At 41.3% G+C, this 21,524-nt stretch overlaps 1 protein-coding gene across 1 annotated transcript in view; it reads left to right on the top strand.

The window, feature by feature from the left end:
- LOC137992314 (uncharacterized) overlaps positions 1-21,257 on the top strand; it is a 31,699-nt gene extending 10,442 nt beyond the window's left edge. Inside the window, exons 10-27 of the mRNA XM_068837586.1 lie at positions 252-362; positions 2,291-2,739; positions 3,291-3,394; positions 3,888-4,171; positions 5,309-5,658; positions 6,291-6,473; positions 6,669-6,735; positions 8,051-11,745; positions 12,620-12,881; positions 12,989-13,077; positions 14,015-14,361; positions 14,621-15,022; positions 15,510-15,733; positions 16,461-16,614; positions 17,205-17,541; positions 18,339-18,566; positions 19,653-19,983; positions 20,864-21,257. Of these exons, the coding sequence (XP_068693687.1) occupies positions 252-362; positions 2,291-2,739; positions 3,291-3,394; positions 3,888-4,171; positions 5,309-5,658; positions 6,291-6,473; positions 6,669-6,735; positions 8,051-11,745; positions 12,620-12,881; positions 12,989-13,077; positions 14,015-14,361; positions 14,621-15,022; positions 15,510-15,733; positions 16,461-16,614; positions 17,205-17,541; positions 18,339-18,566; positions 19,653-19,977 (7,611 nt within the window). The 3' untranslated portion in view covers positions 19,978-19,983; positions 20,864-21,257. The remainder of the gene's footprint in view (positions 1-251; positions 363-2,290; positions 2,740-3,290; positions 3,395-3,887; positions 4,172-5,308; positions 5,659-6,290; positions 6,474-6,668; positions 6,736-8,050; positions 11,746-12,619; positions 12,882-12,988; positions 13,078-14,014; positions 14,362-14,620; positions 15,023-15,509; positions 15,734-16,460; positions 16,615-17,204; positions 17,542-18,338; positions 18,567-19,652; positions 19,984-20,863) is intronic.
- Positions 21,258-21,524: the final 267 nt, after the last annotated feature.

Here is a 21,524-nt window from a genome sequence, read left to right as displayed (position 1 = left end):
CATTAGTCCACTAGTTGGGTGATACTAATTCTATTGAATTGTGTATAGCATTGGGGAACTAACTTATATTACTAAATCATAGGTTTGTTTTTAAGAAGAGGGAAAACCGGATAAAAACATCTCGGAGCAGAGTAGAAAACCAACAAACTCAACCCACATATGACGCATATGATGGGAGACGAGTGCTCTCATAATCCTATAGTTTAGGGAATTTGTCATTAAGTGTCTCATTTTTTCTCATTCCTCTTTAGTCTCAATTTAAACAAAAGGATCTTGAGTACCCTAAGAGCGCTATCCTGTCTCTGGGATCATTGATCAAGAAGTACTGCCAGCAAGAACCAAAGCTTTGCTTAAGCGAGATTGTAAGTTGTCTTTTAAAAGCTCGCTCGTTTGGCTTAATAAGAAGCCGTGTTGCGCAAATAAACACTTCATTTATTATAACTGAGTGAAGTACGTTCCTCCGGGTGAGTGTTGTCCTGGGAAGGAATGTTTATCATGACATGCACTGACGTTTCCCCAACCTGAGAAGAAGTCATTTTCAGAGTCAAATAATTTGTGTAACGTCGTTAGATGGCATAAACACTGTTGTCGTTGATGTGATTGGTCGATGTTCTTTTTCCGCTCAGGTTGTCGAAACGTCAGTCAATAGGGTTTATAAGCAAGGAACCATTCATTTTCTATTTTTACTTTAAAACCGTTCGCACCGATCCAGTTACAGGGTACATCTCGCGGATTGTACAAGATGAACAACTTGTTTATCTTCTACAATACGCACGAACTACCCTGTAACTGGATGGCTGCGAACGATTTTAAAGTAAAAATTGAAAATGAATGGTTCATTGTTTTGCCCACATTGGCGTCAAAACCTAAAATTTGGTGATTTCACATTGTTTGTTTTGTGAAGTACAGCAAAAAAATGCACGGAAATTCGTGCTGCGTGTCCAGCACGAGTGTTTTTCCTTTTTTAACCAATCACATATTTGCTTTGTGGCGTTGTCTTTGCTGTAACCGTTAGGGACTAGGGACCTTTAGCTCGGAGGACGAGGACGATTTCTAATTTTGAGTTTTCTGTACTGAGCATGCGCATAAGGTTTGGAGGCCGACATTTTTCGAAGTGCGCGTGCTCAGAACTGAAACTCCAATCTCGACTCCAGAGCTCTTCTCTTGCCTGAGGGAGAGAAGAGTTCTAGGGAACCCTGAAACAAAGTGTCTTCTCCTCATTGGTTTTCGTGAAGAACAATCAAAAGCGTCTCTAATTGGTGCATTCATGTTAGCACGAGGAGTGGGCAGGCGCTACGACGGCGCCCGCGACAAAAACGTCACTACAAAAGTTTGCACGATCATAAGTCTTTCTCGGTCATCCCATCTCATTCACTTCCTACAATGCGGGCGAATTATCCTAAAAATAAGTTGGTAAGAGAGATTTCAGAGTAAGAATAGAGAATGATAGATTTGCACTTGTATGCTCGCGTTGTCGTCAAAACCTCAAATTTGGTGATTTCACGTCGTTGTTATGCAGAGTACCGCAATACATGTAGTGTGTGCTAAAGTGTGTTCCGCACGTGCCGCACTATTCTTTTTCCTCTTTTAGAGCGGTTTTCAATTGAGTGTCGAAAGTAATTAGCGAATTGCTTTAGTTTTGCTTTACTTCACTCAGTGATTGGTTCAAAGTTTTCGCGCCACTTTTTCAACCAATCAGAAGTGAAACCAAAACCAATCGTGGCTCGCGCGTGCACACTTTTCCGCGCTTTGTGTCGACTACGTGTAATTATTTCGAGTTTTGATTGGTTTACTGGATTGTTTACGTCCTTTTTGATTGGCCAAAGCAATTACTTTGGTTTTGGTTTTACGACACTCGATTGAAACTCGCTCTAACCAATGATATTATTGTATTGTGGCATCGTCGCCGTAGCCGTCGTCGTTTCGTAAACTCCCTGTTGTCTTTGCTTAAACTCCCTGATGTCATCCTAAGGCCGTCCTTCTCAGGACTACACTAACGCGGAAAATCGTACTTAACTTGTATATGATATCACTCCTGGGTTCAAACCATTTACAATTTTAACACCTTATTTCTGATGAAGCTTTTGAGACAGCAGGGAAAGCTAGAGAGCCTGTATTTAATTAAATGTACTCCGAAGAAAGGACTTTTTGAGACTTCCTCTTGTCTTGTTGAGTTTTCGTTGACGTGGAGGTCGTTGTTAACTAGCCCCCTCCCCTCAAGATCTTCTTCTTAGGTAACCTCGGCACGTGTTATTAGCTGTTTATTGATGCAAAACAATGTCTTTTTCAGTATGTCAGCGCCAAACATGCTGTGGATTTCCTGGAAAAACCACTACCACTCTGTCATGCAACACCAGATACGGTTGATGACGTGATTTTGCGCCTCAAAGCTCTCGGGAACGCGGGAATAATGCGTTCGAACACGACAAAGCTCGTCGAGTGCGCACTAAACGCCAATTATCTCAATGTTTCCGTAGTCGCTGTGGAGACCATTCGACGTATGCCTTTTTGTCCGGATACTTGGAAGTCATTGAAGTGGAATGTGTTTGCCGATTATGGAAAAGACCCCGAGCTCAGGATTCAAGCGTATCAGACTTTGATGATGCAGTATACCTCGGAACAGTTTGTGAATTTCGTCGCTGGGGTGCTGGATGGGGAGGTCAACACGCAAGTTGGAGCTTTCGTGTTTTCCCATCTCAAGCAGATGAACGAATCTGTGGAGCCAACTTTCGGGAAGAAGTAAGTAAATTCTTATAAGTTCTTCAGGAGGAGAATGAAGGACAGAGTTTAGCATAACGTGGAACTCATTGTATAACGCCCTTTGTGCGAATACCAAGCGCCCTCGTAAAAGGAATACTCCTCAACAAAATTGGAAAATTTGTTTCACCAAGAAAGAGGCACCGAATCCAGTACAGGGCTGCTAATACGTAAGACCGAAAAAAAAAAAATCGGGCAATATTAAGCAATTTTCATGTCAGCAATCTTGGAAAAAGCACCTATTACAAAAGTGTAGTTGTTCGTTGTGGAAACTATCATGTGCCCTGCATAGTTGCGCGGGGACGAACGCAAATTAGTCATAGCGCGTAAGAGCACGAATCCTAACGTAAAATATTCGAGTATAAAAATGCTTATCGCCTGCGTGATCATGATGGAAGGGTTGACTGACTTTGTGAAGTAGGTTCGATTCGGTGGAGGAAAGAGTTAAAGACTGAAGACGACAGACAGACAATTTGTAACTCCTCTCGTGAGTGATCCGTAACTAAACTCAATTTGATTTTTGCTACCTCTAGGCTGAGCCTAATTATAAAGAATGCCTTAAAGGACCGAGCAACTCCATTGCGCGAGTTCAACACAGAATACAAGTCTCGCTTCATGCAGAAGAGCTTCTTCAACGGTAAGATCGTAACCAAACTAACGAAAATAAGAACGTGACATAAATGCCCGTGAGGGATATATACAGCTATATAAATTTTAAATTCAACCGAGAGGGAATTAGATAAGAGTGTTGTTATGCCATTGGTGGGCTTTCTAGCACACTTACAAATAAGTCTATTTTTAGAGTATCCGTTCCCGCGAAAATTAGTTCTCATGTCCCTGAAAAAACACGGCAGAAACAATCACGCGCGACATGGCTTATCCTGATTAGTTAAAGTGGCGGCCCGCGTAAAGTGTATCTAAAAAGTCCATTTGACGGTGCTGGGGCAAGACCTTAAATTGATAGAGAAACACTCTTATCAAATCCACTCTTCATTGGACTAAGTATCCTCTTAAGAATTTACTGAGGGGAAAAACTAGTAAAATTGAGTTTCCTAATAAGGTATCTCACCTTTCTTTTCTGCTGATTTGCTTTTGATTTATGTGGTCGTTTCAACAATTCCTTTTTTTAGAGGAAAGCAATCTTGGATTTAGCTCGGAAAGCTCTGTGATCTACCATCCGGAGAGCCTACTCCCAAGGAGCGCGGGACTGAACGTGACTCTCGATCTGTGGGGCGGTGCCTTCCCCGTGTTAGAGACGAACGCGCGGTTTGAAGGTCTGGAGATCATCTGGGAAAAGCTGTTTGGAGAGAAGGGTTACTTCCCAGATAACAACATTCGAGGACACTTTCGCCCCACTGAAGAACAACCTAACAGCCTTGACAGATTGGTACATATTGACGAACTACAGAGCAAGGTAAGCCGAATCAAGTATCGGAGATGGCCTAGCAAAATACTGGCACTTCGAGAATTTATGTTCAATTTGATCAGTGGCTTCCCCGCTTCGAGTTGAGTTTGGTGTCACAAGGAGAAACCTCTTCGTTAGTCAGTTTGCGATGCCGGCCACGCATGCCAAAGTTTGCCTTGCTAATTATGAATAAGACATTAAAGTGTTTTACTAATCCTACTAAAGAATAAAATAATGCTTGCAATCAAATTTATTCGAACGTTTTTCTTTCTCCAAAGAAGTGCTTTGTGTCAGAAATGAAATCATTTAATAATCGCTTGTTTTCACTTTCAAATTTCCAGGGCGCCATCATCTTGAATACAAAAATTTGGTTTTATCAACGGAGTTGATAATGTAAATTGGCCACCGTACAGAGATTCTAAAAGCTGACGTTTCGAGCGTTAGCCCTTCGTCAGAGCGAATCTGGATTCGCTCTGACGAAGGGCTAACGCTCGAAACGTCAGCTTTTAGAATCTCTGTACGGTGGCCAATTTACATTATCAACTCCGTTGATAAAACCAAATTTTTGTATACTACTTCCCCACCGACGCAGCACCACAGTTTCTTTAGAAACTACCCCTTCATCATCTTGAATAGTTGTCAAGTGTTATCATTGCCCTATTGAACTATTACAAAGAAATTTAGTATAATACCAAGAGCGCACAAGTACACGAAACCCAAACTTATTTAATGTGGCGGCGCTCGGGAAATTTGTAAATAAACGCTTTTTTTCCCCCAACAAATGTTACAGTTAACATTTTTTCCTTTGGTTTAACGTTTTTTTTAAAGTTGAGGTTCCGTTTAACTTTGATATCGCCATACATCACACCAAACCACATGCACCACACTCCATTCTACTGCACCGCACTATACCATATGACACTCCACTTCATTGCATCTCACTGAGGTACAGTACATGTCACTGCACTACCCTACCCCTCGTTGGAAAAACACCTTGACGTGACAAGCGACACGTAAAATCTAGAAAAATTAGGACGTAATTTCGATTGTCGTTCCGTTTAAATCTCTTCTGTAGTAGTACTGTAGTACTGCCACTTAAAAGAATCCTTGAAATCAAACACGTAATATTTTTTTACCGTCACCCAGGTGAACTTGCGAAAAATGACGCCCAGTGGTTTCCTGTCACTGAAACTGTTTGGTAACGAACTGGACTTATTCACTCTGGAAGATCTGCAGTGGCTACAGGAGGATGACATTCCGCTGACCGATATTATCGAATTAATGCAGTCGTTGTCAAAGGGTATCAACAGAACTTACACTAAGAGTTTAGTGTTCATGGACGAGACCTACGTCATTCCGACCTGCCTTGGAATACCGCTGAACCTCAGCATTAACGGCAGTGCAATCACTAGCTTGTACGTGAAGGGCAAAGCGGACCTGTTGAATATGTTTTGGGGAAAGAAGAGGGCCTTGGTAAAAGGAACAATTAAACCCAGGTATGCATGTTAACTGGACAATGAGGTGATTCTGGGGCATTAAAAAGAAAGGTTAAAATAAAACAAAAGGAAACCATTTCAGGGATGGCTCCCTTCCTCATCAAATAGAATCTGTTGTTATGTTACATCCGACATCTTGCATATAGGTACTTAAAAACAATGCGGTATAAGTGCACTGGCTCTTTCGTCCTAAAAAATCTGCTGCCATTTTCTGATGTTTGGCAGACCATCATAGCTGTCCAGTCGTGGAGTTGACAACATGCCTATGTTAGTTTGATGTGATTTGAGCGAAGTCATAGGACTCATCATAGCTTCTTCCTCGTTTCTTGGAACAATGGACCCACTCTTTGAACGTCAAAATATTGCCTCATTTCATATCCATATTGTCAACTGACTTTGACGGCAAACAGAAACTTCGTCCCCCTTCTTAAAATTGTTCAATCCACCCTTGAGCATGTGGGAAAGCTCGATATGACTCAGTAGTTGAAGGGCATGTGGGCAATGTTACTCTATGATTCGAACACTGAGTCCTTCAAGAGTCGCTGAACAAAAAGCTCATTCCGTCTCTTTGTGACAATCACTCGTCATGAGTGCACCTTGTAATTTGTGTCATGACTTGTTTTCCTCTCTAGCGCTTCCATTTTGCTGTCTGGAAAGGTTACACTTGATGCAATCCACTTCTCATCGGGCGTGCATCTGAACGGTTCCATTTGGACGTCTACCGAGCTGCAGGGCAATTTAACTTACAGCGAAGACGAGGGGCTAAAATCACACATCAACGTCACTGAGAAACCTCAAGAGATTCTGAACATTTCGTAAGTGTCTTGCTAATTAGGAATCCGGGATAGGGCTCCGACGCAATGGGGCATGTGGCTGAGAAGACTTTACCTACCTATTATATCAGAGAAGACATGAAATAGTCGTATCTGTTTCTCATCGGTTTCACTTAACGCAAATCAAAGAGAGGAATTTTCTCGACACCCCTGACCTTTCCTCATTTTTCTCTGTAGGACCGCTCTTTTCCAGTATATTGATGATACTGAGACACCTATTTCTGGACTGGAACATCGTAACAAGGTATGTGCTTGGATAATCAGGTACAGTTTGTAAGTTCAACAGCTCGTTGAAGCGCGAAACCCAAGAATTCTCTTACGTTCACCCGAAGAAACGAAAAGTCACAAGCTATGACTTGTGACCACGACAATATTCGTAAATGTTCCCATCTCAGGGGGACGAACGTTCTGACAGAGTAACTCTTTGAAAATGAGCACCAGATCGATCACAAAATCACCTGCTGGCTTAGATAAATTTAAGTCATATATTGGAAAGCTAAGGAAAGATATGAACGTTGTTTTTAGCGAAGGATCGTTAAATGGCTACTCAAGAATTATCTTAAGTACACCAGAATAAACGAAAAATCACAATCTCTTTCTCCCTTCCCCTAATGAGCTATGATTTTTGACCACGACATTCCTATCTCAGAGGGACGTTTTGACAGAATAACTCTTTGAAAATGAGCACCGGATCAACCTCAAAACACTTGCTTGCGCAGATGAATTTAAGCCACATATTGGAAAGCTAAAGGAAGATATGAAACGTTTTTTTGAGCGAAGGATCGATTCCAAGTTCGTTCCATGTCCTGCATGAGATGAGAGTATGATGGAACGTATTTGAAGGTCTTTTGTAATTGCGCATAAGAAACGACGGTTTCGTTGCAAATGATTAAGTTGCTACATTAAATGTGACAACCTTTCCGGTTGGAAAATCGTTTCCGCGTTACATCCGCAATTCCTCTAAATGACTCTGCAATACACCCCACCATACTCTCACATCTTAAGTGCAGAAGCAGAAGAGCAATGAGCAGGTGGCTTGAAAGGTCGGTAGCAGAGCGCCGTTCAGCGCAATCCGGCGCCAAGTCCCCCTCGATACCTCACTGATATTTTTAAAAGCTTCTTTGTAATTTATTTTTTAAGTTGCTTCCTCAACTTCAATGATCTTTCGTTTAGTAAAAAAAAAAAAATGCAATGATTTTGAAACGTGTGTGTCCGTTTTCCGTTTTATTCCATTAACTTTGACAGACCTGCTGTAACTCCAACACAGAAATGTCATAAAAAATAATAAAATACAAAAAAAAAAAGGTTGAAAAAAATTGACAGACTATTTTTTTCTGCAAACCTTAGCAACATACGCAACCAATGAGATTGCGGATTTGATGATATAATTGTCTGTATTATCATGATTTGCTTTGGATTTTGCTTCTTGACACTTGAGAAAAAGACTCCGTAGATACTACTAAAGAGTATTTCCTTCAAAAGATGCCCCTTCGTATTGGAAAATGAAGACAATACCTTCTGTCAAGATTAGTGTGAATATTTTACTTTTTTTTATTTAGACTGGAATGTGTGCCACAGATCTCTTCAACAGCACCTTACTCATGGGTTTAAACCTTTGCTCCAACATCTCCATTCCAGTGGCTTGGTACAACAAGACGGCGCCATTCTTCCCCCTCACTGGTCCTGCTAACTTCTCTATCTACCTCAACAAGACAGATCCCCTTTTGACCAACATCAAATTGGCAGCCCACATTACAAACCCAGACAAGTACACGAACAAGACCATGATCTCAGTCTGCACTCCAGGAGCTTCTCATGAACGCAAGTACTTTTGGAACATTACTCTGAACCGTACCGAGGAGATGCAACGGTGGAACCTCAGTATTGGAACTCACCAAGAGAATGCATCCACCATCGACTTCATTCATGTTCCCTTGTCCCAGGCCCTCAACATCACTGTTAATGCTACACGTAATTTCACCGCGTTCTACTTTCACCGCACATGCGCAAAGACCCATAAGATCAAGTATGGCCTGGAGTTGAACTTGACCTTATACAACCGGTCGCTGTACCATTCTTTCTTTGTCCAGAATGATACTCACGACTGGATCGTGGAGACCAATACGACCCTTTGGAATAGAACAGACAACATAACAATTTCGCAGTTGTATCTCAATTCATTGTTTAACCTCAACGGTAACGCAACTGGTAACGTGACTCTCAACATCACGCATACTCCACTGAATCTCACATTTTTTCTTCAGGGCCTGCATAATATGACTCAACTCAGCTCCAACGTTTCTTGGAATGTCAGCTGTCTGGCCTGGAGTACCCCAATTTTGAACAACAACATGACAATTAATATGACATATTTGAATACCACAAGCGAACGCAAGACTCAAATGAATATTTCGTACAACGGGACCCAAGTAATGTCTTGTTCCGGGTGGTGTGTCAACTCCACGGAAAGAAACTCTACTGTCTTTTTTTGTAGCACAAAAATGGCCAACACGAAAACCTCACTGAACATGACCGTGACGAATGCTTCAGGCGGCTTAAAGATATGTCATATGAATGTCACGCACCGGAATATGTCGTTCACCCTGAACACGACTTGGATGTATACTAATCTCATCAAGAATGTCAGCTTGAATATGACCTATCTCAATCACTCCATTGTCCTGTCTGGATCCATAAAGAACTACGCCATTGAGAGAGGCATTTGTTTCAACTCCACATACTACAATGGTACGCAGAACAACTTCACCATTCTGGCAACGTGCTTGAGCTACGTAAACGCTTCAACGCAGAAGTCACTGGTTTTCAATATCACAAGCTTGAACAATACGGCCACTGTGAACACAACTTGGTTTGCCAACTCCACTGCCAGAGGAATACTGGTCAACTGCACTTACCATAACCAAACCGTATTCAATTTGACGGCCACTTATGCCAACACCATGACAACCAAGAAGCTACATTTCAATTTTTCAATGGTGGGAAACTGGAGTGCTGAGCTCAATCATACGTTCTTCACCACTGAGTCCCTTAACGATGCCGATCAAATCCGGAGCATCAACATCGCACACAGTATCAAGAATGGCACACAGGTGTTGGTTAACAACAGTTTTATGGTTAGTTTTTTCAACACTTCTACCAAGAAAGACATCATCTTCAACTTCACCTTTTTCAATCGAACATACGGAGCTCTGGTGTCCATGGTAAACAAGACGTCTTCGGAAATACTTCATCACATCGTCAATTTCCATGCCTACTCGCCTGAACAGAAGGTCACCTGGGTCGGTGTTCTGAAAAACTCCAGCAAACTGTTTAACCTTACATCTCTTTTGCAATATCGCCCTCAGGAGGTCCTCAACCACACTGTCGTTTGGAGCAAGGAACTTAACCGCGTCAATGTCTCTCTTGATGTCCTTCCAAACATAACAGTCAGCTTTAACTTCTCTGGTACGTTCAACTCGAGCATAAATGCTACAGCTAATGTGACTGCGTACAACCACACTCTCCTGTGGCACGGGCACGTCAGCAACATGAGTATTGTGTCTAATTTGACGTTGTGGAACCGTACCATTGAGTTTGTCACCAAGACCTGCAACGTTTCCCAAAGTGCGTTCTTTAAAATCAGGACGTGGCATCACTTCAACAAGACTCTATGTAATGGCTCCGTCAGCTTTTACATCAACGCAACTGAGAGAATCTCCTACTTCAACGTGAGCCAACAGAGCGTGAACTATTTCTTCAAACTATTCTCCAACAACGACACGCACATTAATAGCACCATCTACAGGATCAATGGCTCTGAGGTGTACATGGAATGGAGCAGGGAAATAAGAGAGGACAAAATCGTGCAAGAAATGATAAACATGACTTCGGTAAGACGTATGTGGAAGGCTTTGGACAATGCGACCTTTAACATCCCAAGCAAGTTGAAAAACATCACTCTAAACGTTTCCTTGAGTGGTGCAAACATGGTCACTTTCCGCCGACACTTCAAGTACGTGTTGAAGAACATTACTCAGGAACTATTGTCTTGGAACTACACCACGGAGAATGTCACCGAGAACATATTCAACCTTACCAGGCATCTTCTCAATGTGACTTCTTGCAGCATACCGAACGTCACTGCAAAGGATTACTTGAAGTATTTCCATGGTGAAAACAATACCGAGGTGAACTACACCCTCTTCTTCCACAATTTGGCCCAGGCAGTCTATCAGATCAAGAGGAGCAACGTCAGCTTGGAGAACATCACCGAAGAGCTGATCCTTATCGTGCAGAATTTCACTGATCAGGTCAACACCACAGCCGTCTTGGGTAATCTCACGTTTATAATCAAGAACTCGTCTTGGTTCAACCAAAGCTATGAGGCCTTCATTCATAATTTCACTACCTTAGGAAAAAATATCACACACAAATTTTCTGCCTGGCTGAATATGACTGTCAGCGAGTTTGGAAACCTGAACATCGCCAACAAGACCGTGAACTTTTACCTGAAGGCATATCACCCAGCACTTCACAACCTTACCCTCGAGTTCCTAAACGTCACTCTCAACTTCACAGAGGCTTTAGTGAATGTTAGCTTGATTTTTAGAAATTTCACTCATAATGTCACTGAATACTTCCTCAACATAACACACCCTGTGTTGTTCAAGATAAATGAAGAAATTCTCAAGAATATTTCTGGCTTTGTCAACAGCTCTTCGTTCCTCGGAGGAGTCGTTTACCCTATCTTTATGAACTTCACAGAGGTCTGGAGCATCAGTATGACCGACCTTATGTACGAACATATCGATAAGAATTGCCACAACGATACATCGCTTGATTGGATGGTTCATTTACTTCGTTACCCAATCAGAATCACGTTGCAAATGCATAACATCTCTTCCAACGCATCCTTGTACACTGCCATCGAAGGCTTGTTCAATGAATCCCTGGCGATGTACAACACCACGGTGCGATCAACGGCTTGTCGTGTAAACAAGACACACGATTGGCTTGTGAACTTGACTGACTTTGTAGTAATGTTCTTAAATGACAGTGTAAACGTTCTCAACGCGACAAGCAACAAGACGACCCGACAAATCATCGAATTTTACATCAACAATACCCACAATATGACAGTGCAACTCCACAACATGACGATCCAGCTCCTGACCTCCACGAACTTTAGTAAACCACTGAACGAGTCATGGGTGCTCTTAAATTTGACTGGTCATTACAAGAACTGGACTCACAGGTACGAAAGAGAAGCTTTCATCGATTTATGGTTTTCCACCCAATGTCTAAAAATATAATAATAATAATAATAATAATAATAATAATAATAATAATAATAATAATAATAATAATAATAATAATAATTTAATTCTTGAAACAGCGCATACAACAAACGTCTCGATGCTCTTTACAATCAAAATTATAAAAAAGTGTACATGTATGTATATATAAAAAGATATATATATATACAGCCACCACCCGCCCACACACCCATATATATACAAAATAATAAAATGTAATTAATCATTCATAAAAATGTCTGAACAAAAATGTCTTTAACTTAGATTTAAAGGAGTTCAATGAGAGTTCATGCCTTAGCTCATCAGGCAGCTTATTCCACAATACAGGACCTATGACAGAAAATGCTCTATCACCATATGTTTTTCTTATAATCATCAGAGTGTTCAGTACACTTTTTTAGTACTGTTAAGTTAACTGTTTGCCACTTCCCCAATTGCTAAAATCACTTTTTCGAAGAATAACGAAGCACTTTGCGCATAGTTTTATCTTCCACTTTGCAGGGTCTCTTACATTACAAGGCGGAAGAGCAATCCGAGAAGAACGTACCTGGCCTCCTTGTCAAACAACGTTCCTCTTAAGTGTTTTAATAAGTGATTGAACTTCAAGATTTCAGTGACAAACTTGTACCTTACGTAAACAAATAAAAATCATTGCATACCCCAGGAAGACCTCTCTGATCAAAATTGAAATAAATCAATTCCTCCAAATTCGCAAGGTTTAATGCCCCGTGATGTCCCCTAAACCACTGTGTAAAGTTGAAATTTAAGGTTAAGAATAAATGATGTTTAACTTCGTCCTTTTCGCCTTTACAGCATGCCCTGGACACGCCCTGTTCTCCAGAAATGGAACTCGACTATGTTCCAACTCATCAGCATAATGCGAAACCACAGCTGGCAGAATTCCACGCGATACGTCTTCCCAAAGATGGTAAAATATACAGTTGTGCCAATAGAGAGTTATATCTACATGATGTCTTGGTTGTTTTCAGAAATTAAGTACAACAGCACCGTGACGGACACTACATTACAAACCACAATTATCTCTCCTGTATCCATTGGTGTGAACTATACACAGGTAATAATAATAACTTCATTTTTACACGATAATATTTAAAGGTGAATAGCTTGTGGGATCGTGCACAAATCAAATTAATACATATCAAATCATGTTGGTTTTTTTAGGTCTTCTACGACATCGCGATTGGCTACATGAACCTGACAGCAAAGTCGTTGAATTTCACCAGAAATGTCACCCAGTTCCTCCTGAATAGGTAACGTACTAAAAATTGCTCCAAATCTTTGCTCAGCAAGTTTTCGTGTTTTAAGCAGTGGACGAGGCCCGGACGTTTGGCGTTTTTTCTTCAGCTTGACGAAGCCACTTGTGCGTTGGCTTTTGTTTGGTTACACTGACGTCCAAGAATGCTCCTAATCAAATGCGCACCAAAAACGTCACGAATATTTCTTTCATTCGGACACCAACCACCTATTTGCAACTGGGATTAAGGTTGTTTTCACTGTAAGATTATGTCACTTGAAAAACAAAGTTATAATGTTTTTCATATTTCCTTTTTTTTGGACACAAGTTAATGTTAAAGTCGAGGAAAAAGGTAACGGGGCACTTTCTGATTTAGAGTACCGGTATATGTAATTTCAATATATTTAAACTGCAGAATGAACTCTGTTGTTATTAAAATCAACTTGAATATTTGTAGTGTAACATCTCTGCCGAGTACTTTGACTGTTTCATCCGGATTCCTAACATAAAAAGCTAGGTCTTTGATACATGAATTTAGAGACCAGCTTTAAGCAAGGTGAGACTGATGTGCCGCATGGTCAGTACCTATGAATGCATGACCACGATGTGAATTTTCATGACAACCCTACGATATAAAATTTACAAAATAGTCTTGAGGGCATCTGACCTTAATAATATTCTTTTTTTTTATCCGTAGATTCAAATTCATAACACTGTGAACTGTATTTAGAGAAAAATGGCGAACAAACAAAGGCAAAAAAACAAACATGCAAACAAAAGTTTTTATATCAAGTTTTACTATTTGACGTTTGATCAGTGATTTGTCGGTTTACTTCGTCAAGGAAACTATTCGCGCCACTGTTAAGAGCCAATGTCAATAATACTGAAAGCAGGAGAAAATGGATCGACTCTCATTTTTACATTTTTATGCACCATTATTTCTCCATCCACAGTACATATAATTTGAAAGTCGAAAGCTACAACGCCACCAAGAATTGGACCCAGGCAATGTACAATTTGACCTTCTCATTGGTTAATGCCACATTTGGCTTCGTGAACGGCTCCTTGGTGAACGAGACGATGTGCCATTATGCCCACCTTCCTGATTACATCTATTTCAAAGCCTTAAATATGTGCAACTCTACAGAGCAATCCTGTAAAGACGGTGCGTGTATGGTGCAGCAGGGCGTGCTGAAGTTCTTGAACAAGAGCATGTCGCCGATGTTTGCTGTGGTTATGAAACTGAAATCTCTGAGTACATTGAAGGCAGTGGATGTTGTGGAATGGCTTCAGCCACAAAGTAAGCCGTGTGTGTGTTTGTGTGTTTGTAAAGCTGTCATATAAACGGCATGCGAAGAAGTTATAACTTACATTTTCTCTTTGGAGGACCTATTGTAGGTCTAGTAAACCTAGAGCTTGAAATCGGAAGGTCAGGTTCGATCTTGTCCACGGTTGAAGATTTCCGATCCTGACTGTACCCAAATCAGTGCAGATCGAGGAATGGTAATCACTGAGAGATGTTATACTTTTGGTCAATTCAATTTGTCTCTTTTTCCTAGACATGACCGCTATGACCTTTGGACGCAGTCACATTTACACCTTCGACAAGCGCTTCTTCAGTATTCCAAGACTCACAAGACCCCAGTGCCAGTACCTCGTTGCGCGTGACTTCCAGGACGGCAACTTTACTATCGTGGCCGCCTCCGATTCCATCAGAATAATCACTAAAGACGCTTTACTCAAAATCTACAGAGATGGCCGTGTCCGATCTCAAGGCATCAGAATGCACACCGTGTTGGATAGCCAGGTGTATGAGGAGTTGCCGGTGATGTTTGAACGCACGACCGTTATCAGAGACGGGGCTTTCATCAAAGTGAATGGCGAAGTGAACGTGGAATGCGACATGGAGCACTTTGTGTGCAGTTACATCGTCTCTGGCTTCTATCACAACAGAACGGCTGGTATGCAAGTAAAGCTTCATAGATTACAAATTACAGAAGCTATTATTCCAGTTGCCGTTCTTAACACCGGACAGAAAATTAATACGCCGTTACCCGTTACTCAACCTTATTAGCATGTCAAATTCCGAATCTCTCCCAAAAATAACCACCAGTGAAAACGTATAAGGGATGTTGGTCACCATGATCACTTGTCCTAGCAAAAGGTGCATGAAGTGGAGTTCTTTTGACAAATCTCTTGCACAGTACAAGAATTTCTACTCATGAGAGTTTATTTCGAACGCGTCTTTATGAGGTGAGGTAAAGTTTGATGATTGGAAAAAGGCAGGGAGATTCCGGTGACGTGGCAAGTAATGGTTCAGCTATCCTTAAGCTCTTCTCTTGCACCACATATACGTCTTATTTGTCTGAGCATGCTCGCATGCTACCGATATAACGGCTTGCGTCAATTAACAGTTATTTTCCTTACTTTTTTTCACCTTTCATTCAGGCCTGCTTGGCACCAACAATGGCGAGCCAAGCGATGATTGGCTCTCTCCAAGTGGAAAGAACAGGACTAGAGTGGACGACTTTGTGAACTCGTGGCTTCTTCGAGGAGACGAAGACTGCAAAGTGGCGCCCGAGTTTGAGACTTGCGAGAGATTTGTATTAGAGAATCGTTGCAAAGAGTTGTTCGAGAACGAAACGTCACCTCTCAGCAAATGCTTCGCGATGGTAGGATACTTTGAGAACAACCCGCGCATTGAACCTAATGATAAGAACGACTTTGAACGCGATTTTTTTAGGCCAAATTTTAGCGATTTCAATCTCTCAATTCGACGATGTAGTAAAAAATTGATGAATGGCCTGTAACCAAGAGAATATGAGGCAAGAGAGACTCTCCTACGATGAAAATGATTTAAAATCTATAATTAGCTCTTTCTCATACTGCGTGCTTATTTCAAGGAGGACACCTTATTGGTCAGTTGGTGTGAAAACGGTCCGGGCGGTCTTGGGACAAGAAATAAAAATAGCCCTTCGCAGCATGAGCGCAATCTAAAAATAAATTTCAAATAATTATCATAGGGCACATATTCTCTTGCGTGCAACTTCTCAGATATGTTGATTTTGCATGTCTGTTCAAATTGTGTGGGACAGAAAGAATCCACTCACTATTCGAAAAGAGCAGTCTCCAGTTTTGTGGCCTTGTCCTGGGCGGGGTCACCTTTCACTCAATTCCTCGTTCATTGTAAATTGCGTAACATGCCGCATAACAAAAGGCCTCAAAACATCATTGTACATTAATCATAGGAAGCTTCGAGGGTAGTGGCCAAGAATTCACTCCTCTTTACTTTTTGAAGGGAGACTAAGAATAGTTATGTGATGCCCAAAAGTACACATAAAGTAATAAAAATGGTGAAATGTTGATTTTTTTCTCTCCTCTTATCAACCACAACTGAAGGTCAATCCACTCGACTTCAAGACCGCTTGCGAAGCTGAATACAACGTTTGCTATCTGAACGATCCAGTGAGCACGCTTCATTGCAACACGACCGCGGCTTATATCAGGGAATGCAAACGCCACGGAATAAAGATTGCAATGCCTGATGAGTGCTGTAAGTTTGAATTTTCTTAACGGTAACAAATTATGAGCCCCAAGCCAAACACGGTTTGTTAGCGCCTTTATACATTGTCCCCAAAAGCGAACTGTAATTGGCCACTGTGCCTATCACCCTAGCTTTGCCCCACAAATAAGAAAGAACAAAAACCAAATTGCGCCATATGATAATGTTACACAACCAAATTCACTCTGTCAAAATAAATGAATTTTGGCTTCACTGTTTTTATGGTCCTTTCCTTCGTCTCTTTCTGTATATAAGAACGCACAACCTAAATACAATACAGGGAAGATTTAATTGGAACACTTAACGAGAGGTCAAACATTTTTGTGTCAAAACACCACAACAACTCCCCAACCCAACCGTCACCATCTCCCACTATTTAATGTTGGAGACGCGAGTTAGGGGATCAGTGTTCTCACAAATGTGACGTGTGTTGTAGGTCAATATCCGCCCATATTGACTGAACAGGTCTCCTCAAAGCCCTGTACTTCTCCTACCTTGACTTGTTTTGTGGCAATAATTCTACTGACCTTTTCCTTTCTACAAGTTATTCTAGTTAATTATCTCTTTCCTCTTTTCTCCAGCATCTTGCGTCTTGCATCTTGAGAGTAATGGCGATGGCATCACTGTTAGGAAGAATGTCTCCTGGAGGCAAGAGCCCAGCCGAAAGGTAGACGTCGTTTTTGTGAGCAGTGAAGGGCAGAGTATGGAATCAGTGGTATCCCTGCTGCCAGATTTCGTCAAACACCTTGACAAAAACTTGAAAGAACACCAATTGCTCCCGCAATTCGGCTTGGTAGGATTCAGCGGAAAGGCACCTGTTTACAGGCCTGGCCACGTTCACACAATCAAGGGACAGTTCCTTGGAGATGGACAGGATTTCACTATTAAAGTGATAGAAAACATTGAGTACGCTATCAGGTAGGGAGTCGACTATAGATTCAATTAAATCACTTTCCTTGCTGATTCGACTGCAGTGACTGATCATGAGTAACGACCCGCACTCGAACACATGCGCAAAACATTAGGGCAAGAGATACGTGGTTTTCGTACTCTTTCGTGCTTTCCTTGTTTAAAAAAGACATCGGTGTTCTTTGCGCAGACATCCCAACCTAAAACTTAGCCCCCACTCCTCCACTCAAACTAGAGGGGAGAGGAGAGGAGAGGAGAGGAGAAGAGGGGAGGGGAGAGGAGAGGAGAGGAGAGGAGAGGAGAGGAGAGGAGAGGAGAGGAGAGGAGAGGAGAGGAGGGTTAAGGGAAGCACAGGGATTGCGCAGTGGTGAGAGTACTCTCGACCGACCAATCTGTTCCGGGTTCTATTCCCAAACTCGGCGTCATGAGTGGGTGGAGTTTGTTTGTTCTCTACACTGCTCCGAAAGGTTTTTCTCCGGGTACTCCGGTTTTCTTCTCAAAACCCCGGCAACATTTGATTTCAATGTACGGTGTGCCTAATAGCCTATTTCCGAGTTCATGTCTGCCTTCTCCTCAAAACAAATCTAAGTGCAAAGTTTTTCTTATGAAAATTAGTTTTCATTCATATGTAAAGCAGAACTAATTACCATCACAAAAACTTCGCTCTTATACTCGCTTTGAAGAGGAGGTAGATGATGAACTCGGAAATGGCCCATTATTTCCCCAGCGATAGATGACTTGACACTTTGATAAAAAAGGGGTTTTCACCTACTTACAAATATGCTCATCGTTGTTTTAATTTTCAGTGACAAAGAACCAAAACAAGGAACACCGAAGGAAAAAGGGCACCCAGATAGCGATGGTTACCTAGGACTAATGAAGGCAACGGAGTTTCCATTCAGAGTTGGAGCAACTAAGCTTTTCATTTTGATCACGGACAGCCAACGTGTGAATCATAGCGACCTCACCAAAGAAACCGTCGCTGAAGCGCTGAAGAATATCAGTGCACGGCTTGTTGTTATTGGAGATTTCGCGTAAGTAGCTATAACTCTGTGCAGGAGAACAGAAACTTACGGATTTGTCGACAATCTTGTCCCAAATTTATGGCGTTTGTAGATTCCAAAATTTGCTGCACGGAACTAAATACTGTTACTGAAAAGGCACATCTTTTGGAATCTTGGCATTGCCTCAGTCGAAAAGGGAGAATGGAGACCATTAACACTCTTGACTATACATTTCTCGGATAATTCCTTTTTTTTAGTAAAAAATTATTTTCTATCAATGCGGCGAATCATGGTATTTCTTGCTATGGATTCCATCTATCGAAACATTTAGTTAATTTGCCATTTTCAAAAAAAGGCCTTTTAAGTTATTTGTCGGGGTGATCCTGTCTGGTTTCTTTGAAGTCCACAAGGTATATGACTTACGTACTTAGAGCATTTTTGTAAGGTGAAAGGATATTCCAGTTGTTGAGCGATATTCGTAAAATATTCCCAAAGAATGACGAAATTGGACCCATTTACTCGTGTAGAAATATCTTAATGCCCAGTTGCTACCGACGTGTTTCAGAAGCTAAAGAACCTGCACAGAACTTACATTTGTAAATTTACGCAACAATTTATGTGGTGACAGCCAACACAATGGTGGTATTCAAATCACGTGTACACCCTTGCTTGCAAATCCCAATGCAGTTCAAATGTTTCCCAATTGTGCTCAGTATATAAATTACTAGACTGTTTTAAACAGTCGCTTACCTAGAGGGCACGTCAAATAGCCGACTGGAACGAACAAACGGAGGGGGACTGGGAAGAGGCGGGAAAAGGCCTCTTCCCCAGATTCTTCTCGTTTTTCTCCTCGCTCCAGTCTCGACGCGCTCTCGGATTTTTTGGTGCCTTCTCGACCATCCAAAAGGGGACTGACATCAGTCTAATAAATTACAGAACGAACGATTGGTAATTTGGCTCCAGAATACAAATTTATCTACTACAACACACCGTGACGTCCTTTATGTGTCCCCATTGTTAGTACCGAAACAGGTCTCGTATCTTTTCATTCTTTTCTTGTTTTCTTTTCTTTGGAAATTGCCCCTCGATTAATTATTCTCAATCGTAATTTTTTAGTTTCAAGAAGGCAATTGCTGTGGATACCTTTGGTCGTCATTACGTGAAAAAGGGCGAATACAAAGTCGCTAAGTCGGTCTTACGACAGAATGATGAATACGTACAAGTTCTTAAAGAGACGAAGGGAGTCGCTATTCAAGTGAAGGAGTTTGAATTCCCGAAACCAGACCCGACCAAATGGAAGACAAAAAAACTATTTGAAATCATCCGTAGGCAGATCAACGACGACATCCAGATGTGTAAGGAGTGTATCTGTCTTGCTGATGAAGTCGGCAAGGGAAAGGTCGTATGCAAGACCATACAGTCCTGTGAACCTGCAAACTAAATGGACGTAAGTGTTCGACACTTTAGAGTTAATAGTGCTACGTGCAACCCAATTTAGACGCTACTATTTCTCAATTAAATCAACTGTGGTTTAATGCTTCTTCCTTATGTCCGAGTATCGGTGTATGACAAACTAAAAACTACGAAAAAGGATAATTGTTTAAATCCAACGAGGAAACTACAAACTTGCAACAACGAAACTATTCCACTTCCGACCAGCTGTTGTGAATAAAAGCAAGCTTTCTTAAAACTACTGAATGAAAGTTCCTTGTGGGTTTTGTTCGAGGGACGATACAAAGGAACGAATCTCAGCGCAACTTCACGCTTAGACTACGAAAGAAGACGTTACATTCAGTGGAGACATTTACTTTTTGCTATTACGCTATCGCCGCCTTGTTTTTGAAAAAAAACTTAACGTTGCAAAGTTCTTATGTTCCATTTGTTTCCTTTTATTAAAGATCAAAATATTAGCTGTTCGATTTTAAGGGGCGATTATTAAAGCACACTTCAGCCGGTGGTTAGTTAACAAAAGCGCATTTCGATGAACTTTCGTCTTGGCCAGTCCTAGCGGATGAAGGCTGCTGATTGTCGACAAATGACGTTTAGAAGAGAGGAGGAAAAGAGCTTATATCAAATTGAAGCACTCGCTTCTTTGGGTGAAATGATTGTTTAAAACCGCGGGGCTAAGTTAGACTTGATTTAAGATCCGGCCCTACGAGTTTTGATTAGTTTTGCGACGAATTAAGAATATTACCCTGGGAGAAAACTCAAAGTTCACTTTTTGTCCAAGGTACCATACACTTTCCGTGGTGATTCCCTATCGCTATGGTCATTGTTCTACGTAGTGTACTTATTATTCTCCTTTTTTTGTTCTCTGTTTTTATCAGATCCACCCGGCGGTGTATGGTCGATGGCGGAACCAGTCGCTTGCATATTTTAACGCTAGTAAAGAAATGAGCTCGTAGTCAGAGCTCGACAGCTATTATTTCTGTCGACGTGTCTGGCTAGATTTCAGCATAATCTTTTTAATTTGTTTTTTTGTAGCGTTCAATGTTGTTTTGTTATTTTTTTTGCAGAATTTGAGCATTTTACGCTGTTTTTTTTTTTCGCCAAAGCTTAGCTATATTAGCTACAACAGCTATTTTCACCCGTAAAGCGTTTCTGGTTTTGGTGCGAGTAATTAATTTTGTCAGCTGCGCTGTTTTCGTTAAAGCACTAAATGTACCTTGTTTAAGAAGCAACGATAAAGAAAAAGATTAAAGAGTCTGAGAAGTATTCAAACTGGGTGTCTTTTTGTTCGTAACCTTTCGCTGTCGCGCATTTCTTCGGTGACATAAAAAAGGCGCGTAGAATGACACACCTAAGACGAACTCAGACCCCCAACCAGCAACACCGAGAATAAACAGGCCGTTTACTGAATACCACGCTTGCTGAATTGTTTGTCTTTTCGCTTTCATTTTGCTTTCCGTTGCTGTTTTTGTTCTTAGCAAAGTTGAAAACAGCCGTATAATGCAACATCAGCGACATCAGCGACAAATTATAATTCCC

Source organism: Montipora foliosa, chromosome 2 (assembly GCF_036669935.1).
Source record: "Montipora foliosa isolate CH-2021 chromosome 2, ASM3666993v2, whole genome shotgun sequence".
Taxonomy (NCBI): domain Eukaryota; kingdom Metazoa; phylum Cnidaria; class Anthozoa; order Scleractinia; family Acroporidae; genus Montipora; species Montipora foliosa.
Note: the sequence above shows the minus strand (reverse complement) of the source record. Positions and strands in the feature narration are given on the sequence as shown.